Consider the following 21,016-nt stretch of genomic DNA (forward strand, 5'->3'; position numbering starts at 1 on the left):
AGGTCCTAAGCCATGGAGCGCTTTGAAGGTGATAACCAAGACCTTGAAGCGCACTCGGAAGACCACCGGGAGCCAGTGCAGCTCGCGCAGGAGAGGCGTTACATGGGAGCACCACGTTGCTCCCATCACCACCCGCGCGGCCGCACTCTGCGCCAGTTGGAGCCTCCGAGTGCTCCTCAAGGGGAGCCCCATGTAGAGAGCGTTACAATAGTCCAGACGGGAGGTGACGAGGGCATGAGTGACCGTGCGTAACGAGTCCCGATCCAGAAAGGGACGCAACTGGCGAATCAGGTGAACCTGATGAAAAATCCTCCCGGTCACGGCCGTCAAGTGCTCTTCTAAAGACAGCCGTGAATCCAGGAGGACACCCAAGTTGCGAACCCTCTCCGTGGGGGCTAATGCTTCACCCCCAATAGTCAGTGATGGCACCAGCTGACTATATCAGGACGTCGGAAACCACAGCCACTCGGTCTTGGATGGGTTGAGCCTGAGCCTGTTCCTCCCCATCCAGATCCGCACGGCCTCCAGGCACCGGGACATCACTTCAAGGGCATCGTTGGGGTGGTCTGGGGTGGAGATGTACAGCTGGGTGTCATCAGCGTACTGATGGTACTCCACCCCGAAACCACGGATGATCTCACCCAGCAGCTTCACATAAATGTTGAACAGAAGGGGCGAGAGGACCGATCCTTGTGGCACCCCACATATAAGGGGCCTCGGGGTCGACCTCTGCCCCCCTGTCAACACAGACTGCGACCGGTCGGAGAGAAAGGAGGAGAACCACCGTAATACGGTGCCTCCCACCCCCAACACTTCCAACCGGTGCAGCATGATACCATGGTCGATGGTATCAAAAGCCGCTGAGAGATCTAATAGGACCAGGACAGAGGAACAACCTCTGTCCCGAGCCCTCCAGAGATCATCCACCAACGCGACCAATGCCGTTTCCGTGCTGTACCCAGGCCTGAAACCCGACTGGAACGGATCTAGATACGTCGTTTCATCCAGGTACCGGGGAAGCTGTCGGGCAACCACACTCTCAACAACCTTCGCCACAAAGCGAAGGTTGGAGACTGGACGATAGTTAGCCAATGTTGCCGGGTCCAGGGAAGGCTTCTTGAGGAGAGGTCTCACCACCACCTCTTTCAAGGCGGCGGGAAAGACACCCTCACCCAATGAAGCATTTATAATCCCCTGGAGCCAGCCTCGCGTCACCTCCCGGGAAGCCAGCACTAACCAGGAGGGGCACGGGTCCAACAAACATGTGGTCGCATTCAGTCTACCCAGAATCCTGTCCACGTCCTCAGGGGTCACAGAATCAAACTCATCCCAGATAACATTCTCAGGACCTGCCCCCGTCATCCCCGCTGGATCTACCCAGTCAGAGTCCAGATCTTCCCGAATCTGAGTGATTTTGTCATACAGATACTGAACAAAATCCTCGGCTCTTCCCTCCAAGGGGTCCTCCCTCGCTTCCTGGTGGAGCAGGGAGCGGGTCACCCTAAACAGGGCGGCCGGGTGGTTATCTGATGACGCAATAAGAGCAGCAAGATAAGTGCATTTTGCTGCTTTTATTGCCACTAGGTAATTCTTAATATGAGATCTTACCAGTGTCCGGTCAGATTCAGTACGACTGGCCCTCCAACTAATCTCTAGGCGTCTTTTCCGGCGCTTCATCTCCCTCAGCTCCTCAGTAAACCAAGGAGCCAGGTGAGATCGACGCCGGTCAGAGGCCGCAAAGGCACGACTCGGTCCAGAGCTCCAGCGGCCGCCCTATCCCAGGCGGCCACTAGGTCTCCAGTCGAGGCATGAGCCAGAACCTCAGGAATTGGCCCAAGCTCCGTCTGGAACCTATCAGGTTCCATCAGGCGCCTGGGGCGGTACCATCTCATCGGTTCCGCCTCCCTGCGGCGGGGTGCAGCGGTTCGAAGGTCAAGGCGAAGGAGAGAGTGATCTGACCATGACAAGGGCTCGATGACTATGTCCCCTATCTCGAGATCACTCAGCCACTGTCCAGAGACAAAAATCAGGTCCAGTGTGTTTCCCCCCATGTGCGTAGGGCCATGAATTAGTTGGGTCAGATCCATAGCCGTCATGGAAGCCATGAACTCCCGAGCCACCTCAGACATCTCACCCACGGACGGCAGGTTGAAATCCCCCATGACCATTAGTCTGGGGGTATCAACCGCCACCGCGGCGATAACGTTGAGTAGCTCGGGCAGGGCTGCTGCCACGTGGCAGGGAGCCAGGTACGTGATCAGCAAACCCCTCTGAACCCCATGACCCCACTTCACAAGGAGGGTCTCACAACCGGCCGTCTGAGGAACAGTGGTCTCCCTCGGCCTAAGGCCTTCTCTAATAGTAACCACTACTCCCCCGCCCCTCCCCTGTGACCTCGGCTGATGGAATGCCAGGAAGCCTGGTGGGCACATTTCTACCAGAGGGACCCCTCCCTCCGGGCCCAACCAGGTCTCCGTAATACCCGCCAGGTCCGCTCCCCCCTCCTGAACCAGATCACAAATGAGGGGGGCTTTATGTATTACGGACCTGGCGTTGCACAACATCAGTCGAAGGCCCGGGCTCTGAGGGTCCGTACAACCTGGAGAACGGGTGGAGCCTTGGGGGCCGGAGCACGCTACCGCTCGAAGACAGCGGGTGCGCGCTCCCTTAACATGATATGGCCCCCTACTCCCGCCATATCTACCCCTCCCACTCACAGTACCGATGATAGAAGCACAATCTGGACAAGCTCGACCCCCCCCATCACCTCCGGATCCCCCATCCCCTCCGCCGTGCATAGTGGCCAGGCCTGACCCTCCCCTTGGTGGGTCTTCCCCCAAACCCACAACCCTAGTTCCAATTTTTCCCTCCCCCCCCGGGACCCCTTAAAAATTTACCCAATTTACTTAAAAACCCCTCAACCCCCTCTTCGCGGCATGCCACCTCTCTGGGTTCCAAAGCCCGTCATTGAGGTAGGCCCTCGATAATGTGGAGGGCCAAACCTGCGAGAGGGGGGAGTCTCGCAGCGCAAGAAGCTCAATGGTTGAATACATCCACAAAATGGGAAAGGGTGAAAATGGCGTCTGGCCAGGGTTCCATAAAGTCTAAAGGTCCTGAGGACAAAAGGCAGCAACAAAAACGTGGGTAACGACTCCACTGTCCTCTCACGACAGTGGGAGGAGTCCCATGCCATTCCGATAAATCTAGGGGATGTTCCTCCCAGACATCCTCTCACGATGTCAGGCCAGATGGAATGTGCTATGGAGAAGTTCAAAAGCTGTCCCCTCTGATAGGGATGGTAGTAGTAACCCAGACTCCCTGGGAACCCACTTCAAGCTGTCTGTTTGTCATATAGTCCGGGGCGGATGGAACAGGCCAGTCCAGAAGGCAAAAGAAGATAGTAAGACCAGGGGCAGAGTTCGATGACACCCAGAAAGATGGAAAAAGTGGCTTACGAGGCAAAAGGCAGCTGGGGTAATGACTATAATAAGGCCTACACAAGCCAAAAAAGGGGGGGAGGATATGGCCCGAGGCAGCCCACGGCCAGCCCTCAGCCATCCTCCAGCCTCTCCCACTCCCTGGTCTTTAGTCATTTTTATCCCCAGTCTGCAGCCCCAATTCAGGGGGGGCCTCCGGATTCGGCCAGGAAATGGGTCCGTAGAGCCAGCCCCTGACAGGTCCGGGCTGTTGGCAATTTGCCTCTCCCCACGTTCGGCTGCTGCCCCCTCGCCTCCACCAGCGTCCAAGGCAGTCCAAGCCTCGTAGGCACCAGTGCCGCAGCCGCCGCCGTCTCCACCGAGGCTCCCACCACGCTCCAGACACGCCAGGGGCCTTAAAAAGACCCCAGAGAGACCGGAGAGCCGGGGAGACCCCCATTTCACCGCCGCCGCTGCTGCAAGGCTGCCGCCGCCGTCCCGACCGCCGCCGACCATAGTGGGGGGGGGAAGCACCGCTGAACAGCTGTTGCTGCCACCACCCCGCGGCGCCTTCTGACGGCCGTATCTCCTCAGTCCTGGTGTTCCGGAGGGCGAGAAAACCCTCTATATGCTGGGAGGAAGCCCCTTTCACTAGGACTGGGGGCCAGGATGATCAAATTTGCCCCCGCGGTCCCCAAAATGCCAGGAATCGCCCCTTTCTCCCGGGAGCGTCTCAGCTCAAATCCGCCATCTTGGGCATGCGCAGAAGGTTCAATCAATGTGATCAATCAATCAGTCAATTAATCAATAGCATTCTTAGAGATAATCTATCACCTTCATGGAGAATACAATTAACCATAACAGTGTTACGGTATCAAGACAGGTTTTCTGTACCATTCTTGGGATAGAAAGTCACAGCTCTTGAGATTCTGATCTGTAGCATTATTTTTATCCTTATAGAAATGTAAGTTCTAAAATAGGTGTGCAAATTGTCTTCTGGAAAACTGGTGACCCCTTCCCCATCCACCAATGCTAAAGCATAGAGGAGGTCTAGTTCAGCAAATTTGGGGTGGGTGGGTGGAGGCTGGCAACATAGCTTGCTCATTCTTGTTGAAACAGACCTTTGAATAGCATAGTACATTTTTTAAGGTGTCTGGTAGATCCAGAAGTAAGAAAGTCCAAGATGTACTTTTCACTTTCCCTGTCATTTCATTGTTGCATGACAGGCAGAAGTCTCATTGGCAATGCTTCTACTATTGGATCTATTGTAGGATTCCGATTTCTGCTAAAAAGATTTTACAGCTGAATGGATATAAGCTTTTAAAGAGCCCCAAGTCCTTTTAAAATCATAGGATTTTAAAGAGAGAACTATTCTGAGGTGTCAGTGCCCCTGAAAGAGATATCCTAGAAGAGTAGGAATTTGCCTTTCTGGGTTAAATGCACAAAATATGGTGGTGTGATTAAATAGCAGGGAAGAAAAAGGGATTCTGTACAGGTACTATAGATTATTACTTCAGTTTTCTTATTATATATTAATCCCTCCTGAGAAACTGAACTATCATAAAAGGACTAATAAAATAAAATATTCCAGATACTGGCCTGGGGCAATTGTAGGCCACCATAAACACTAAAGAAAAAAAAAAAAGAAAAAAAAAAGAAAAAAAAAGCGGGGAGTGAGGGGGAGATAATCATTCTCCATAAGCAAAAATTGTGCAATCAGACAATGAGTAAATCATACCAACACTAATTAATATGGCAGTTTGAAAAGCAAGTTATTGCTTCAAGCTCTTTACTTTTTAGATTTAAATAGAGAGGAAAGGAAGCCAGGATAGGAAGGGAAAAGTAAATATCTCTCCACTCTGCATAAATAATAATAAACCTATAGACAAAATATAAATATATGATTTCAACACTGCTACAGACAAACAATTTCATTTACACATATCCAGCAAATAAGGGTATTTCTTGGTTTCTGCGTTGCAGAACACAGTTTGAAAATATAACACTGTTGACATGTTTCGTTCTTTCAGAAATTTGCCCTAGAAAACAATTTGGGAGAAACCAAGGCTCGCTATGCTTTCCAGCTTCAAAGTATCCAACACCTCATCAAAAAATGTGAAGAAGAGCTCAGCAAATTTCGACATGATATCAAGTATCAAAATAATCAGTACAAGGTCCTCTTCGGAATAAAAACACGTCTGGAGAGGGAAATTTCTACTTACCGCCAGCTTCTGGATGGTGATGTTGATTGGTAAGACACAGTCAACCTCAAGCAGAAAAAGGAAATAACAAATTTATAATCTAAAAATTGAAGCTAGTGAAGAAACAATTCTGAAAGCAATTTGAGATCAAAATACATAGGGGGCAAATGCTATCCTTTCCAAGTAAAAAGCATTCTGAAGGACCACAACCCTTTTTCATACACCCTTGTGTAATGACCAGACACCCAAAGAATTGTCCAAGTGTTCTGTCACAAGATTTTGGCATGATGAGTCAGTTCTCAAGAGATTTTAAGCCTTTCTTCCTGTCACAGTTGATCTATTTCTTTTAAAGGGATTCCTGTTTTGTTTTGTTTTAAATTAAGAAATATTTTAGAATTAGCATTCATTTTAGAAATAGTGTAGAAGCGATTTCCAGCCTGGAAAGAATTGTGTTTTTTGATGCAGCTGTTAAGGATAAGAAATTAGGGCTTTACAATACTTCGGATTTGAAGCAAAAAGGTTCTGTGAACAATCTTAAGAATGACATGGAACAGATTTGTACAGACCATTTTTATTGATATTGCTTTTATTATTTCACAGGAAGACCGGCACAAGCCTTAGAGGTAAATATAATCTAGATTCTATTTTTGTAGGAAAAGTCTCAGACAGCTTTAGAAGAGGATTAGTACATGAATATAAGATTAAAGCTATCATCAGCTGCCAATCATGATGAATATTTCAGGATGAAAAGTAGCAAGCTGCAAAATACTCATTGCTGGAAACCAAATGTGATGATATGTGGGAATGAGCCTGGGCGACAGAAGGATGAACTGCTGACTTGACAACCATCATGTAAAAGAGACCTTCCCTAAATGTCTACGGAGATTCTCAGTCATCCTGGTCATGGTTGTCCCAAAGGAGCTTTTTCAAAAGGAAACTGGACTTCGTCTCTTGTCTAGTTGGCTCTTGAAAAAGTACCTTTGAGAAACCTTTCCTAATTTTCTGGACAGTAAAAGAAAAAAAGGGGAAAATACTTTCAGACTTGCAAGACTAGTGTTAACCTTTAAAATAGTCCGATTAGAAGCACAAGAATGAATACTAGCTCTATCTTTATTGTAAGGTTATATTAATAGAATCTTGCAAGATTAAAAGTATTCCTAGAGTTATCTGTTAAGCCACTGTGGAAACAAGATGTTGATCAATATGTTTTTTCAACAATCCATCATGGTTCTTCTTTTAGCATTATATTATCATTAGCAATCTATTCATGTTCACAGTTGGGTAAAATGGCTCTCACAACTACAGTATATGCATCCTACAGTACTATGATTGTGAGTTGCAAACATGTTGCATTTTCAATCTATTCCATCTATTTGGGTTTGTGTCTGCATTTCGGTATTACATTTCTATAACTGGGAAGTTATACCCAACTGTTTGTTAATCCCATCACACCATAGTTTAGTCTCAAGCATATTTACAAAATTAATTGTATAACGATGCTTCTCTCCTAATACATGACCAATTTTTTTCCAGAACACAGATCAAGCAATCAAAACCTGAAGAAAATTGTGCAAGAGACTGTGGACGGAGAGGTAGTCTCTACACATACTACTGAGATCAAACGGCAGGCATGATTTCCAATGTGAAGGAAAATTTACTTAGCTGCAAATCATATACAGATTTGACTATTTAATGAAAACATTCTATATACGTTCTTTGGGGATCCTGAATTCTTTTTCTCAATCTTTCATCCATATGTAATTTAATATGAATGCAAATAATTCTCCATCTTCTGTTGTATCGTGCTTCTTTAAAACCTCAAAATAAATAATAGTATCATTAATTTATTCTGGTTCCCAGTAATTGGAGTATCTAAGTTTGACCATCAAAGAACTTTCCTCATTCCATGAGCAAATGCTGCACAGTTGTATCACTAGAAGAATACCTGGCAAGTTATTTATCACTAGAATATGTATAGAAAAGCAAGAGGTGTATTACTTGTCCAAAATTTTCCTAGACATGAGTAAATTTTCTAGTATATTCAAGAGAGAAAATTTGGTAAAAGGTTGAGAGATTCTGGAGGTAGGGCTGTTTTATATTGACATAAATGCTGAAATGTGATAAAGACAAATCAATTGATTCTGGTACATCCATACATATATGAAGCTAAGAACTATCCATTAGAGATACCTTAATAATGGCTAGACCTCTATACCCAAAGAACAATAAACAGTTCTTCTGTAGTAACCTTTTTGATGGTCATCTTTTTGCCTTTTGCTGCTTCCAATTGCTTAATCATACATTACACCGAACCTTGATTAGCAGGAACTGGCATTGGAAGGAGAAAAGTTTATTCCACCCCCCCAGGAGATCAGTGGGGAACTACTGCCCAAACACAGGCTTCATAGGGATTTGTTGCATAAATCAAATGTCTTGCTTAGATGATTACAGCATACTGCATATTCTCCTTATACTAGTGATTATTTACACTCTCAAAATATCTTACATATGGAATCAGGGAATGTTATGGATAGGTGGAGAACGTGGAGGTCATTTAGTTGTATTGAAAGCAGAATCTACAATGTAGGAGGAAAAAGCAACATTTCTGAAAATGGCCATCCAACTTCCGATAAAGAAGGGCTTTCTAAGCCCTCTTTCAAATAATTCTTAACATAAATGACTTTAATTACATTTTAGAGAGAATGCAACTCCTGAATGTCCAAAACAAATAACCCTTTTATTTTCCCAAGAATTACCACAAAGGCTTGTTTCAGAAAGAGACCACCCTGACCTTTCCCTTTTTAGCATGCTGTGGAATAAAATCATTTTTATGCCCCTCCCAGTGTTTGGGAGGGAGAAAACTAGGGTTCCATGGAAGCTGAGTTTATGGTTTTTAAAGTTGCCCATAAAAGGGCAGCAAAATGTACCTCCATAAACCAGTTCTTTCACTGAACATGTCAAGACCAGTTCATGACTGCAACTTCTAGTTGCACAAGGAAGATTCCGAAAAACCTTGAATGGATTACCTAATGTTTTCTGAGGAGAACTGGTAATACCAGATAGATAACACTGGGTGAAATGATCTATTCTTTCAGATTAATACCCAGAACCTACCCATTCAGGTAAATTAAAATTGGCCTGGTTTCCTAATGCTGTAACATTATTCATATACATATACACATGCCATTAAAGGAAAAATAATGGCAGAGAAAGAGCATGAGACTACAAGGCAGATAATCAGAAAGTTAGATTGCCTATCAGCAGTTCCCAACTTTAGCACCTCTAGGTGCATGTAGTCCAACTCCCAGAATTCAAAGCCAGCATGGTCATTGCCAATAATTGTGAGAGATGAAGTCCATACTTCTGGAGAACTTTCCCAAATCGAGCAAGAATTTATTTTTAAAAACCTAACAACTTTATATTGTCTATAATGAATATGATAAGGAAATGTTGACATCTGGAGTGATTAGACTATAGAAAGTTATCTTAAAGAGATGTCAAATATTTTTTTTTCTTCCAGTTCTTATTTTTGCAAATCTGGTTTACCCAGGTAGGCATTTTTCTTTTCAAATTACTTTGTTCTATTTTTTATTTATGAATTTGGGAGTGGATTCCTCCATACACATTTTGCTTATAATATTTCCTGAATAGATTTTGAAAAGAACTTTCCCTAATACAAAACAGGTTATTTAATTTTTATGAATATGTACATTTTTATACATATCTTACCAATATGCACACACCTATATACACATTATAATTATATAGACACATACATACAAACACAGATGCACACATTGGCAAACTGCATTGGAAAATTAAACAACCCAAAATGATACAGAATGAGGCAATGCAGGCAGTGTTGAGCACAAGATGCTACATTCATGTAACCCGACTCCTTGGCAAGTGGTCCTCCTGACCATCCAAGTGCATTTCAAGGTGCTGGTTTAGCATCTCCAATACTCTATACAACATTATCTCCAAATATTTCTGCTCACCCTGCAGATCTAGCAGGATGAACATTCTCCAGATCCTCTCTGTTAAAGTAGTGCCTTATCTGTCACAGAGCCTGTCTTTTGGTTCGAGGTCTCCGCCCCTCTGTCCTGCCAAAATCTACCTCTCACCCTATGTACCTCCCATAAGGTGTTAAAAAGCTTTTTTTTTTTTTTTTGGCCTCATGCATTGCAATTGAGAGGCACAGGGATCAATTATGTGAGTCTTGGTTAGCTGTCTATAGACTGTTCGTGGTTCATCAAATGGAAGTGATTTATTTAGACCTTATTTATTTATTTATTTAGTTAGTTAGTTAATAAAACTCCAAAAAGATTTACAACAATTATAACAGTGGTCAATATATAAGCTATGTAGAATTGCTATAACAGGATGGGTAGCCATGAAAATGGTAAAAACAAACAACAAATAAACAAATAACACTTTTATTCCAACTGATGTGAAAATGGGGTAGAATGAATTTAAAAATAAACAAAAGGACCTCTTTCTATACCAAAAACTATCAGTTCCTGATATAACAGAATAACAGAGTTGGACGAGACCTTAGAAGTCTTCTAGTCCAACCCATCTGTTAAGATGCACCCATGTTAGGAGATAACTTATATATTTCTTAAAAAGTTAAGCAACATGCCCCCTCACCCTCAATCTATATTTTATGAATTTTATAATTAGGTGTGCACTAAAGTGACAAAGCTGATTGTAAAACAGAGTCATTTGCAAATTTAAGTAATCTAGAGTTTGACCTCATTTAAGCATTACTTTTTGTTTTGGAAGCATACGGAATCCTGAAAAGTAATATTCCCAGATTTATCTAGCCCTAAAAGAAATTCAATTTCCAGAGATGGAGCAATGTCACTCATTATCTACTTTCTTCTTATTTTTATTCTTTCCACAACTAAAATCACCATTTATTAGAAAATGTTTTGAGTTAACTGGAATAAGATATTTACACAGCAACCAAATCCTTATATGGTATTTCACTTTGCTTTACTGGATTATCCAATGTGATGACATCTGTGAGATAAAGACTTTGTACAATGTTCAGAGGTTATATATTTTTATAACAAAGCAGAAGCTGTTGAATAGCAGATTCTGTTTCCTGTGCAGTTATGGGTGGGGAGTTGACATCTATTCTTGAACTAATCCAACATTAGTCAAATCAATTATCCACTCCAATGCAATCCACTTCAACTTTCCCTAGCCTGATACCTCAATTTAATCTGCCTTAATTGGATAAACCGAAAAATAAACATAGAACTGGGAATGAACAACTCCCTTTATTTCGCCAGCTAGAGAACAGATACAATAAACTCCAACTTATCACCACAATTGGGGCCTGAGTTTCCATAGCTAGGCAAATCAGTTGTTAAGTGAGTTGTGCCCAGGTTTATGACTCTTAATGACATGATTGTTAAGTGAATTACTGCAGTTGTTAAGTGAATCATGTGGTCATTAACTCACATTGATTTTGATTCTCTGAAGCTGGCTGGGAAGGTCACAATAGAATCAAATGTCCTGGAATGCTGCAACATTAAATCAAAAATATATTGCTAAGTGCCCAAATTTTGATCACGCGGGCATGCTGTGATGGTTATAAGTGTGAAGATCTGTTGTAAATCACTTTTTTCAGTGCTGTTGTAACTTCGAATATTTGTTAAATGAATGATTATTTCTAGGTGAGACAAGCGGAAAACAAGCCTAATAAATAAGTAAATTGAGGACTGACTACCCTGTTTCACCAAAAATAAGACATCCCCTGATAATAAGTCGAATTGGACTTTTGAGTGCATGCACTAAAATAAGCCTCCCCCCGAAAATAAGCCCTCCCTGAAAATAATTAAACGCAGAGCTAGAAATCAGATAAGACGGCAAGAGGAGCCCCATCTTGCTCCATGCGCCACAAAATAATAAGACCTCCCCAAAAATAAGGCCAATCGCTTATTTCGGGGTTCCCAAAAATATAATACAGGGTCTTATTTTCTGGGAAACACGGTAGGTAGATACATATTACTTCTGAAAAGATGATCCATTAGTTGGGCAACTTGACATGTGACTAAACTAGCCATTCTAAGCATCTTTCTGTGTTTTCCATTCACTACACACTAAGGAGAGCAATAGATTGTTGCTTTTCCTTGCTGGCAAATGATGCTTGAAGGGAAGGGAAACTCTGCCAGAATAATCCACCAGTCTCTTGGAAAAAAACTGCACCATTCACTGCCAAGCGTTTTTTTCAGGGTTCAAAAAAATATATGACAGGGTCTTATTTTCGGGAAAACATGGTATCTGTGCTCATACCTGTTTTCTGGATGCCCATTTACAAGGCAGAGGCTACTTTGTTCCAACAGCCTTATAATTACATAACACCTAGTAGGAACAAAGTGGTGCCAGGATGGCAGGACTCCAGAGTAGATATTCAAGCCTTAAAGAGTACAGTTAAGAGGCATGCTACAAATGTTGGAACACTGGTTTAAAAGAATCAGAAATATGCAGACTAATATAGATAACAATTTCAGATCAGTGAAACATCAAATCTAGATCCAAAATGATTTTACTTCCTGACTGTAAATGCAAAATGGTCTTAGTCTCACTCAGAGCTTAGTGCCTTGCAAAAGAAACGTAATCAATTGACTTTCATACCTTGCTGCTTACTCAGCCCTGATAGCATCCATGCCTGTGCTCTATAAACACAATTAACCCAGGAAGGAATTTACATACTTATTTTCTATTACATGGAAAGCACCAAGGTTTTTTTAAATATATGTCAGAACAAATGCTTGGGATTACAAACTATTGATACTTGAGAAGTTTAAGGTCTGCCAACAAGCAGATTATCTAAGTAATCATTACAAAAGCCCTGTACATTAAGCCAGGATTATTTATACTTTTTGTGGGAAGAGAAACCCTAAACCTGAGAAACAACAAATAACTGAAAACTACTTCATCAGTTCATGACTAGAATGAGAATTAAAGCAGAGACTTCCAAGGACCTATTTTACACTTACTGCTTCCTTTATTTTTTTTACTTCTGTGATGGAAAAATCCTGCTAGTTAGAGACTAATTTTGATTAGCTTGGGTAGTCATGATCCAATACACAATGATAATGTAATCCCCTAAGGAAGTTGTTTCCCCTCAGTTTGATGTTTCAAAGGGAACATTTGAGATAGCAATATAAATAGTACTTAGACTTACATACCACTTCATAATGCTTTATAGGCCCGTCTAAGTGGGTAACAGAGTCAGCATATTACTCCCCAATAATCTGGGTTCTCATTTTACTGACCTCAGAAGGACGGGAAGACTGAGTCAACCTCGAGCTGATCAGGATCGAATTCCTGGCAGTGGGAAAGCAGAGTTAGCCTGCAATACTGCATTCTAACCACTGCGCCACTATAGCTCTTGGAAAGGTAGGAAACTATGATAGAGTTTGAAAGTTGGGTTGTAGTTCAGTAGCAGAAAACATGTTGCATGGATTACAAATGACTTCACATTCCTATCACCAGTGTTAATAGGATTATAAATATTTCAGAATTGATATCAAAGAACTTGCCCACTTTCTGAAAATTTTTTTAAAAAACTTCTATATGATTTCTATGGTCTTCTTGAGATTATATTGTGAGTTGTATTGTGTTGGGGGAGTGCACTGAGAGGGCTCCAGCAATCTCATTGTACATATGTTGTGCAGTATTTCTTTGTATATTTAAATCTCTATGCTATGATTAAAGAATTACAGACATTATCTCACTTCAACAATGATTCAACAATTCATAAATGCATTCTCAGCTATCTGCTTCTATAGGAATTAGCTATCAGCAAAACAATTACAAAAGGACAGGAGGCGAAGCCACATAATAATGTTACATATATTTTCATATGTGAGGCATCTTTTATGACTCAATGGACCTCAATTTTTTTCAGCTCAGCCTGGAGCTAACCATTAAGACAAGAATTTCAGTGAAACACCTGATGTATTCTTACTTCTACAGGGAAGTGGAAAGTAATATGATTTGCCTAAAATTACAGGTAAACTATCTTTTGGAGTCTGGAACTGATATGTTTAGGCCTGGAGTCCTCAATAATATCCTTCAGTCTTAGAAGGAGATACATGGACATCAACTTTTAGCACCAAGGATATAATTTTGAAATAATTTGTAATTCAAGCAAAACTTCTGGTCTCCCATGGAATTACAGCCAAGTTCAAGAGTGTTTCTTTCACCCTAAACATTCTCTTTAGAAAAAAGAAGCCTACTTAAGACAGGACACACCTTGAGTACCTGTTGCATTACATTGTATTTCAACTATGGGAAATAGCAACTAGCAAAAATACTCTGACAAAACACAAAAGGGTGTTTTGCTTTGACAAAGCACTCCTTTCAAAACTGCTTCATGAAGCAACAGAGTCTCATCTTAAAATAATGATTATACTGTTTTATTTAACATCACTTCTAAGGTCTTCTCTGGCATGTCTATAGTCAAAATAGGTTTCTGTTGCGCCTTACAAGAAACACCTTGATGAAGTGCATCACATCATTATATGTTCACTAAGTAAGATCAACCCAGTCTTACTTCTGAGGTATAAAGTATTTCACAGAAGCAAAGTGCAGCTCTCAGGTCAGCATGACAGCCTCAGCATTATTCTTTTTGTAGAACTGACAAACTTGACTAAAATAGGAGCCTGTAAAGGGATCAGTTCTTTGGAACTCCTCTCTGGGTTAAGGAGAAGACAAGGATCACTCATGTTTAGCTCCATACAGAGAAGAGAAGAGACAAAGAGGAATTGCTCAAGCTCTTTCTGGAAACAGACAGAGAAAATGATAAGAAATAAATTTGTGGCACACTATTTGATGGGACTAAAGATAATTTTTTAAAAAAATGAAAAATGAAAATTTATGAAGGTTTCCTCTGTTAGTTAAGGGTTAAAATATGTATGTTATGATTTCTGGTAATAGAACAGGATTTCTTTTTTACCACTTTTGTGGGAAAAAAGGGAGAAAAATATCACTCCCACACACTGGCCTATTTACTAACAATGCTGTTAGTGGGAAAGAGATTTGTATCTTTAGAACATAGACACAGATAGTTCCTCTCACCAAATGACAGTATCATATAAATTGATCTGCAAAACAGGAAGCAAAAAGTAGTAAATATTTTAACTGCTTGACATATATTTTGACACTTAGCAAAATTAAAGTCTAATATAGCTAATTCTACATTCTCAAATAATTAAGAATCTAAATAACTAATTACTAACCATCTGGTGTACTAAATAAGTATAGTTTATTTGTATGAAATTTAAAGTGGCAATGGATACACAGGTCTTTCATCCTATTACAAAGGTATGTGCACCACAGCTTTGGTTTGGTTCATTTATCTTTCTGTGCTGGTTCATCATTCAAGGCTGTTGCTAGGGAACTCCCTGTATCCCAATCATAGTAAGGGCCTTGTTCACAAACAAAGCTCTCAAGAGACTTATGGAAGCAGATGACTGCTCTGCTCTCAGGAAATAATGCAACAATTAATTACAGACAAAACATTAGTTACCTGATTTCACAGCAAATGTTCCATAATTGAAATACGGCCTGAAAACTATTGCAATCCTTTCAAGATTACTGGATGGACAATGTTGAAATATGGGACTTTTTTGAAGTTATCATTTCAAAGCCAATTTCTAAAAATAAGAAGTGTAATAAATGAGTTGTAAAACATTTTTTTTTTAAATTTGATTTATATGCCGCCCTTCTCCGGAGACTCAGGGCGGCTTACAATGCATTAAGCAATAGCCTTCATACTTTTGTATATTTATACAAAGTCAGCTTATTGCCTCCACAAACTGGGTCCTCAATTTACCTACCTTAGAAAGGATGGAAGGCTGAGTCAACCTTGAGCCTGGTGAGATTCGAACTTACAGTAGTTGCAGACAGCTGGTGTTAATCACAATGCTATCAGTCTGCTGAGCCACCAACAATAAAAGAATCAAGAAAGTATTAATAGAAATAATTAGAGATTTGTGAGGAGTAAAATGCAAAGTTTGTGGAGAGAATAATAAACCAGACAGGAACAAAGCAAAGGGCTTCACTCTCCCTCACCAAAGGTAAAAAGTGCTTATGGTGAAAATGGTCTCAAGAAGAAGTTATATTTTATCCTGTATGTTTAGAAGGGGTAGATATTGAATTTGATTTCATGCAATTTCTCATTTTGCTAGAAACACTATAATGGAAGTGGTTCTCAACCATTTCTTCACCACAGACCTCCTTTAAATACATTTTGTGGCCATGGATTATGGCTACGGACTTCCAAGACTTAACTTAAGATTTAAATCATAACATTTCTTCAAGCTTTAGTGATCCCCTGTATTGACATCATGGCCCTCCCAGGGATCCATAAACCACAGGTTGAGAACCACTGCTATATAATAACATCCATATTGGTCTATACAGCAAACTATACAATTGCTCATTGACTTACTACAACAACAGAGAATTTTGGCATTCTCTAGATTTCATCATAAGAGTTTCTAATGGACAGGGCAAAATAACAAGTTTTTTAAAAAAATAATAAAATAAAGGCAATTTCTCAATAATGTCACAAGAAAGAACACCATATAAAATTTCAGCTAGTTACCAGCCTCCATTGGCTGTTAAGATGCCAATATAGGAGGGTGACAGATTCTCAGAAACAAAACATTAAATGAACAGAGCTATATAAATATAAAGGTTGCACTTGTTTATATGAGTTGGATGAAAATGAAAGGAGCAAAACAATAATTGAGTTCCTTAACAACACTATAGAACTAGAAGCAGCTAAGGTAGAATGAAAAAAAGAATATAATGTAGGTTTCAGGTTCAATTACTGAGTCATGAGTTTCTTTCAACACCTCCCCCACAAAATGTTTCTTCAATGCAACACATTAAAGCAATATTCATGGAACCCAATATTCACTGCATCATAATTTGCTTCTTTTGTAATCTCTCAGGAATCTGATATATCAGGCTCCAAAACTATATGTTTGCCAGGTTCAGTTCAGATGGCTCAGAAACAAGACTTTTAGGGTTTATCAGTTGTAAAATGTTAAGACAATAAAATGCTGAAGATACAATAGAATTTATGAATAACATTACATCTGAGCTAAGCAAGTCAAACCGGTTATTTAAAAGATTAATAATTTATGACACTTTAAAGATCACAGATATATTATCACATAAGCCCTTGTGGATCACAGCTTATTTCATTAGTTACCATAGGAAATGGAACAGATGTGAAAACATACAGGTTCAAATACATTAAAAGATCAAAAGAGATTTTGGGGATGGGAGATTACCATGATAAATTAATGCAGAAAGTGTAATGATAGGTTCTGATTTGCATGTGATGAAGCTGCTCCAGCTGAAACTGTGAATTGTTAGTCTCAGGAGACCATGCTGATCAAATATAGGTAGTCCTCAACTTAGAACCATTAATTTAGGGACTGTTCAAAGTTATGATGGCACTGAAAAGTGACTTATGACTGTTTTTCCATTGCGGCATTTCCATGGTCATGTGATCAAACTTTGGACACTTGGCAACTGGCTCACATTTATGATGGTTACAGTATCCCAGGGTCATGTGATCTCCTTTTGCAACCTTCTGACAAGCAAAGTCAATGTGGAAACCATTTCATTTAATAACCATGTTACTAACTTAACAACTGCAGTGATTCATTTAACACCTGTGGCAAGAAAGGCCATGAAATGAGCAAAATTCACTTACCATCTTAGCAACATAAATTTTGAGCTCAGTTGTGGTCATAGGTCTAGGACTACCTGAACAGGAACTACATGGATAGCTGGAGCAGACAGATGAAGATGATACAATTCTTCCCAGCTCCTGCACATGGTGAGTAGAGAAGAGAACAGAGATGTTCCATGAGGCTACCTGCAATGATTCACTTAACAACTATGCCAAAAAGGTCGTAAAATGGGGCAAAACTCATTTAACAAATGTCTCATTTAGCAACATAAATGTTGGGCTCAATTGTGGTCGTAGGTCAAGGACTACCTGTATTTATTCACTGGGCAAAAAACTGCTCTCTACTGAAAAGACTGAAATGGATTACTCAGAATAAATCCCAGCCCATGCTATGAAGACAATTGACATAGATAATATTCATATGAATTTTTGATTTAGAGACAGTTTGATCAATCCATTTACAAGTGATAATACAGAATGAGTGAGTACATGGAAAAATGCAGCTATTTTAATGTGGTGCTTTATATGTATTGCTTTTCTGCATATTGCAAAGCATCTTTTTTAACATTCCAATTAATCTACTGGTTTTCAGACGCTATACAGCTGATTGGTTTATTTCTGATTTCACAAAATTGACTGCATTACAATAAGGGTAGCTCTCTCCCCTCTGTGTGGCATGACTTTATTTACCTCAAACTGTGTGTGCTTTTGCTCATTCTGATAAGTATGTTCCTTACCTTTTGTCTCAGAATACTGACTTGGTGGTACTACTGTATGGAGGGAACAAATAATATTCACTCTATCTTCTTGGTCAAGTTTACCACAATGCATTTGTCAGGAGTAATTATGCCTGTGAAGGAGAGAGAGTTGTGATCATGTAAGCCCTTCCAAGGCCTTTGATAAATAGGAAGGTCCTCTATAAAGGTATAATCCTGAAGTATAGATGATGGAGCAGAGGAACTGCTAAGAGACACGGGTGTAAATTAGAACCTACTTACACATTTCACAATTACTGTTGTGAAAATCTGTGTGTCAAACATGCCCTAAGATTCTTTCAACTATCAACTCTGTCAATTTTAATCAGATTTCTAATAAGAGGAAAACCATTTTGCCATTTTGCCTTCTCCTAATTTCTATAAAATACTCATTAAGAGATGTGAGGCAAAGAATGGGACTGTAAATATACTTGTCTTGCTTCTCTCTTCATCCTGGAATCCAAATTTCTCTGGATACTCTGGGAACTGCTTTGTGATCAGGCAATCCTAACAATGTGAGTGATAGGACCGCAGAAGACCTGGTCATCAGATACCGTAATTGACTAATGAATCATTTAATTCATAGGTAACCATTCATTACCATTTGATTCCCCCAAAATATCAATGTAAATCAGTAAATCAATGTAAAACCCTTAGGTGCCAACAATAGCACCTCACACATCCTAATGATTGTACTGTAATTAAAAACAAAAACAAAAACAGACAAGCCAAAGGGTGAAATTTTTCTAGAAGGAAGTTGCATCATCTGACCTCTCTGATCCTATCTGTATGGGGATTGGCTATGATAAGTCAAAAAGAAATGCAAACATTACATGGAGATTATTTATCAGAAGGAGGAGGAAGAGGACGAAAGCAAAGATTCAGTCAGCAGTGAGACCTGAGGAACAAACACCTAACAAATAACAATATATAATAAAGCTTCTGCCTTAGAATCCTATTTCTACAATACTAATGCCTCCAAGTCCATTATTACCTTATCCCTGAGAACAAAAAAATGGCTGACACATTACTATTGCCCAAAATTTTCAACAAAGAATTTCCAGCAGCCCCACTTTAAGGGTTATCCTCTCTTTTCTTGGTAACAGTTGGACTAAAGCACTTTCAGGACATGCTGTGTAGACGTACCTATCTGCATTTTGCTGATAGTTCCATATTTGACTATTGGGGACATCTCCCCCCACCCAAAAAAGAAAAATAATCCTAATTCTTGATCTTAAATTATGCTACTGTTCAGGTTCAGGTTCAAAGTTGATGTACTGTTCGAAGTTGGCAACATCAACCAAGGCCGGAAGAAAAGCTGATCTCAACCAATTTGATAAGCTTTGAAAGGTGTCTTAATAAGCCATTTTTACTTCTTTTAGATATCTGAGAGGCATTGGCTTCAAACGAACTCTTCCCAAAGCATAAAGGTGCAAGTCAAATATTTTTCCTCAGAACAATGAGGCAGCCATATCCTTAAAGTTTTGACAACTGCTTTAGGGCCTTTCCAGGTTGTTTAAGCCTGATGCATGCAAAAGAACTGCCCAGTTGTTGGAGATCTCCTTACTCTTTCAGGAATTCCTTAAGGCCGCCATTTATCAAAGTGTTCTGCAAAAAAACTCTACCTCAGAAGAAATTTAAATCCCAATAGCTGAAATCAATATCTTACATTTCGTTGCTCCACACTGTTCCTTCCAGGCTTTATCAGCCTACTTTTGCTAAACAGCCCTTTTAGCAATGTAGGGTTTTCTCTTATTACTATAAGAGTGTTTTTTACAACTGATTAAGTACAAAAAGTAACCTGTTATTGTTAGCTTCAGCCAATTTTCTCCCAGCAGGCTCTTTAGGCCCTCGAGAGAAAGGTTTATACAAAACACGACTTTATTTATTTCAGATGGATATTTTCCCTTCCTTCCCTTGTTCTATCCATTTTAAATTTGGGTCTGTCAAACCTGGAATGAGACCCTCAAAATCTTTCCTGGAATTGGATTGTAAAATGTTCTCTCCTTCTGGGTGCAAACCAGTGGTGGGTTTCAACTGGTTTGCCCCGGTTCGGGTGAACCAGCAGTGGCGGCGGTGGGAGGTTCCGCCAACCTGCCTGGATGTCATCACAGACATCAGTTCTGAACCAGTAGCGAAGGTAAGAGGAACCCACTACTGGTACAAACATAATAAAAAAATAAAAACATTGGTTCTGATTGAATTGACCATATCTTTTCTCAATTTGAGAGAGAAAATGCCAGTTTAGTAGAAAGAGGGAGGATCAAAACAATGTTGTGCATACAGATTATTGAATTTAGAAGGTCATGATCTGTTGAAGGGGTGGCATGCTTTTTTGTGATATAAAGGAACAAAAATACAGGGGTATTTTAGAAGACATATACGTGAGGCTTTGTTATTAAACTGGGAGAAGATTAAAAAAAAACACTATTTGAAAATTCTAGTCTGGGTATCAACGATTGAAGCATTTTCATATTCAGTAGTATTTAGAAGGGAACAAATTGTTAGATATAGTGAATTAATGGATGAAAAGAGTGAACTTAAATCAAAGCAAGAATTGGAAGAACAAGGTTTTAAATTGGATTGGTTGTCTTTATCTGCAAATACATTCTAGATATGAAGAAGATTGTAAACAAGAAGGTTTTTATAATGTCATGACCAACTGAGATAAGATTTTAACAGGTTCTGATGAATATGTAATTAAAAAATTATATGGTTATTTATTAAGGGGAAATTGGAAGAAGAAAAAGTTAAAGAAACAATGATAGCATGGGGGAAAATTTTGGACGTGGGATTGATTTAGAGAAATGGCAAAAATTGTGGTTGCAAAATTATAAAATGACAATGTCTACAGCATATAAGGAGAATTTGTATAAGATATTTTACAGGTGGCATCTATCCCCAACGAGA

At 40.2% G+C, this 21,016-nt stretch overlaps 1 protein-coding gene across 1 annotated transcript in view; it reads left to right on the forward strand.

Annotated features, from left to right (window-relative positions):
• LOC117664633 (keratin, type I cytoskeletal 23-like) overlaps positions 1-7,460 on the forward strand; it is a 31,345-nt gene extending 23,885 nt beyond the window's left edge. The window contains exons 6-8 of the mRNA XM_034415747.3: positions 5,447-5,667; positions 6,218-6,240; positions 7,151-7,460. Coding sequence (XP_034271638.1) covers positions 5,447-5,667; positions 6,218-6,240; positions 7,151-7,251 — 345 coding nt within the window. The 3' untranslated portion in view covers positions 7,252-7,460. The remainder of the gene's footprint in view (positions 1-5,446; positions 5,668-6,217; positions 6,241-7,150) is intronic.
• The last annotated feature ends 13,556 nt before the right edge of the window (positions 7,461-21,016 follow it).

Source organism: Pantherophis guttatus, chromosome 4 (assembly GCF_059756535.1).
Source record: "Pantherophis guttatus breed Tessera chromosome 4, ASM5975653v1, whole genome shotgun sequence".
In the NCBI taxonomy this organism is placed as follows: domain Eukaryota; kingdom Metazoa; phylum Chordata; class Lepidosauria; order Squamata; family Colubridae; genus Pantherophis; species Pantherophis guttatus.